This window comes from Penaeus chinensis, chromosome 42 (assembly GCF_019202785.1).
Source record: "Penaeus chinensis breed Huanghai No. 1 chromosome 42, ASM1920278v2, whole genome shotgun sequence".
NCBI classification, from domain to species: domain Eukaryota; kingdom Metazoa; phylum Arthropoda; class Malacostraca; order Decapoda; family Penaeidae; genus Penaeus; species Penaeus chinensis.
In genome coordinates this window covers 15,915,467-15,918,349 of record NC_061860.1, presented here as the reverse complement: position 1 = coordinate 15,918,349, position 2,883 = coordinate 15,915,467, and the positions used below count along the sequence as shown (strand labels likewise).

The following is a 2,883-nucleotide window of genomic DNA, read 5'->3' as shown; positions in this document are numbered from 1 at the left end:
AGCAAAAGAAATGTGCGAAATACTAGATGGGAAAAAAAATCTCTACACAAATAAACTACTAGAAAATAAATGACATGTACGCATAAATGCGAGGTCCAAAACCTTTTCTACATATTCATAGATATTAACACACATACGCAAACACATACATAATACATATACATATAAATGCACATATATAGACAACCAAACCTAAAGAACATCTAGGTAACTCAACCGATTCTTTTTTTTTTTTTTTTGCCCCGTCCCATATACACGACAGTCACTTGTTTCAGAATCCAAACGTCTATAAATGTTCATAAACGTTTATTTGGTTTCGCTACTTATAGGCCCATAGTACAGACGGAGTTGTCCAAAACGAAAGCAAACGCAAGGTATTTTATTTATATTTTAAGTATTATCGACCCAATTGTATTATAATAAACAATCCTATAGAAAGATTAGAAGTATATACTTCTTTCTTAGGTCAGACTTTTGCGATAACTCAAATGAAATACTATATTTTTGGTATTTTTTGCTGAAGCTTACATTGACAGTGTTAATAGGAAAACCTAGAAATTTCGATTACTTTAGAGTATTCTTGGACGTTATGCTGCATATAAAAGAATATGGGGTAAATTTTTAAATGACCCGCAATTGCTTTCTAAACAAATAAAAAAAAAATGATAATAATGGCTCTTTTCTATTCTTGTTCCCTTGAAATCTGCTGTGATCTGGGATTGTCAACCTTCCACTTTGCATATTCTGGGGAAATAGAAATTTGATAGGTTTCTTATTTGCCTGTAAATCACTAGGGGAGGTCAGGAAGTTATAATTTTTCAGAATGTACAAGGTGGAAGTTTGCTGGCCTTTCCAAGAGTGCCAATATGTCCTATATTGCCATTGGTAGATGCACAGTTGTCTTCTTAACATTTACCAAATTATCCTTATTATTAGTTTTTGATAACAGTGTATCATTAGAAGGAACCCATTAACAGGGGTATTAGAAATTTGCTAGTGGCCATTAATGCGGGTTTATTGGTACACATTGGCAGCTTCCCTTGTTAGCAATTGCCTTGTTCAGTACTTCAAGCACATGTATGTAGCTGTATTTTATAAGAAAAGCTTTAAAAATGAAGATTTCCCTCCACTAAAAGTGCCTGTGCAGGATATATCATTATGCTGTTCAATCCACTATTCAGTCCCCCACAGCCTTTGGATGATATCAGGCTTTCTGCAATCAGTTGGTTAATCATTACCTCATGTATTCTTGGTGCATTTGTCAGTCAGCATAACATTTGGTGTTTTTGTGTAATTTTTCTAATGTCATTTTCACAAGCATTTCTGGTTAGTGGTTAATATTAAATGCATTACACTGTGCAATGTGAATTTCACCTTGACATAAAGCTATTGAGTGTGGTTGATACACATCTAACTTGGCCTGCAAGTTAGCCCTACTCTTTATTTAGTCAAACCTAACCAAAGTGATTAGTTTTATATTATTTAAATATAAAGGCACATGAACGATGTTCATTTTGACAAATGTAGTAATGGTATGAATGAGAATGAATATCTTGAGAATGAAAACTTTTTTTCTGGTCTTGATTATATCTTAGTGAGAAATACATATAATGCTGACAAAGATATATTTGCAGCTGGTCAGATACATCTGTTGCACTGTGAAGATATTCATTCTCATTCATACCTTTTCTACATATAGACAGCACATGTTCACTAAAGATGACTAGTAGAACAGAGTTCACTTATAGGATGCAGAGCTAATTTGATTCCTTGAGAATAGTCAGAATGTCAATTTTAAACTTGCCAAGGACAGAAAAAAAGCCATTTTAAGAAAGATGTTGGTCTAGAAAGTTTTTATTGCTTCATTTAACAAATATTCACTCATGCATATATTCACATAAGTATGCTTGAACACTCAGCTATTTAAATTTGTGATTCCTACATCCATTTATCTATATATAATAATAATGAATTGATAATCATTACAATTATTATTATTATTTTTTTTTTTACAGCATGAACACACCAGATGGTTCAGAATCACCGGGTCAGAAGGCCATAGAAGTGTCACAAAACAACATAGAAGTCTTCAAGAAACCCATTCAGCCAGCTCCTCGGAAGAAGAAAAAAGTGCTAGATGAAGATGCTTATGTCAAGGTTAGTTTGAAGTTCCTAGCTTGATTTACTCTGACAATTTTGTTTTTACCTCCTTAATTGTTAGTTTGCCAGTCTATTGAGTGTATTATGCTTTGTAAAATCACTTGATATTATTGTTCACTGGTGCTGGGTACTTGTCCACTGTAGTTTTGTTTTCATAATAATGTTTATGCACACATAGCTTCACAAGTGAGAAGTCACCATGCAGTGATTACTAGGCTTACCTGACTATACCTATTTTGCATGTTCTTTGATTTATTTTGCCTTGGAAAAAAAATTACTATTTTATTGTTTTTACCATTATTATAGATATTTTTTTTTATACTATTTAATATTGTTGTCATTTTCATTATCATAGCATTATTAGAATTAACTTTTCTTCCTGAAAATTTAAGATATTGACTCCATGGTGACTTTGAACTAATAAGACAATACTACATTAAAAGTGTACTCACCTTGACATTGGTATGTTAAAATCATTGTTAGACAATATGTTTTTCTTTTTCTGTTTCAGGAAGTGGAGAAAATAATAGAGAGAGATTTTTTCCCTGACCTGGAAAATTTGAAGGACAGGCTAGAATACTTGGATGCCAGAGAGCAGAATGACATAGTCAAATTAAGGGAACTTTACTCCAAATACTCCGCTGGGAAGGACACGCCCCTCCTCCGCAATGTCGAGGAGAGTCCAGCAACATTCGAGACTCCCTCTGAGAGCCGAGGATGTGC

General features: G+C 33.3%; 1 protein-coding gene across 1 annotated transcript in view; it reads left to right on the top strand.

Annotated features, from left to right (window-relative positions):
- The first annotated feature begins 286 nt into the window (after positions 1 to 286).
- The window catches only part of LOC125047797 (splicing factor ESS-2 homolog), an 8,826-nt gene continuing 6,229 nt past the window's right edge, over positions 287 to 2,883 (top strand). The window contains exons 1-3 of the mRNA XM_047646245.1: positions 287 to 374; positions 2,016 to 2,157; positions 2,672 to 2,883. The exon at positions 2,672 to 2,883 is cut by the window's right edge and continues 196 nt beyond it. Coding sequence (XP_047502201.1) covers positions 2,017 to 2,157; positions 2,672 to 2,883 — 353 coding nt within the window. The 5' untranslated portion in view covers positions 287 to 374; position 2,016. The remainder of the gene's footprint in view (positions 375 to 2,015; positions 2,158 to 2,671) is intronic.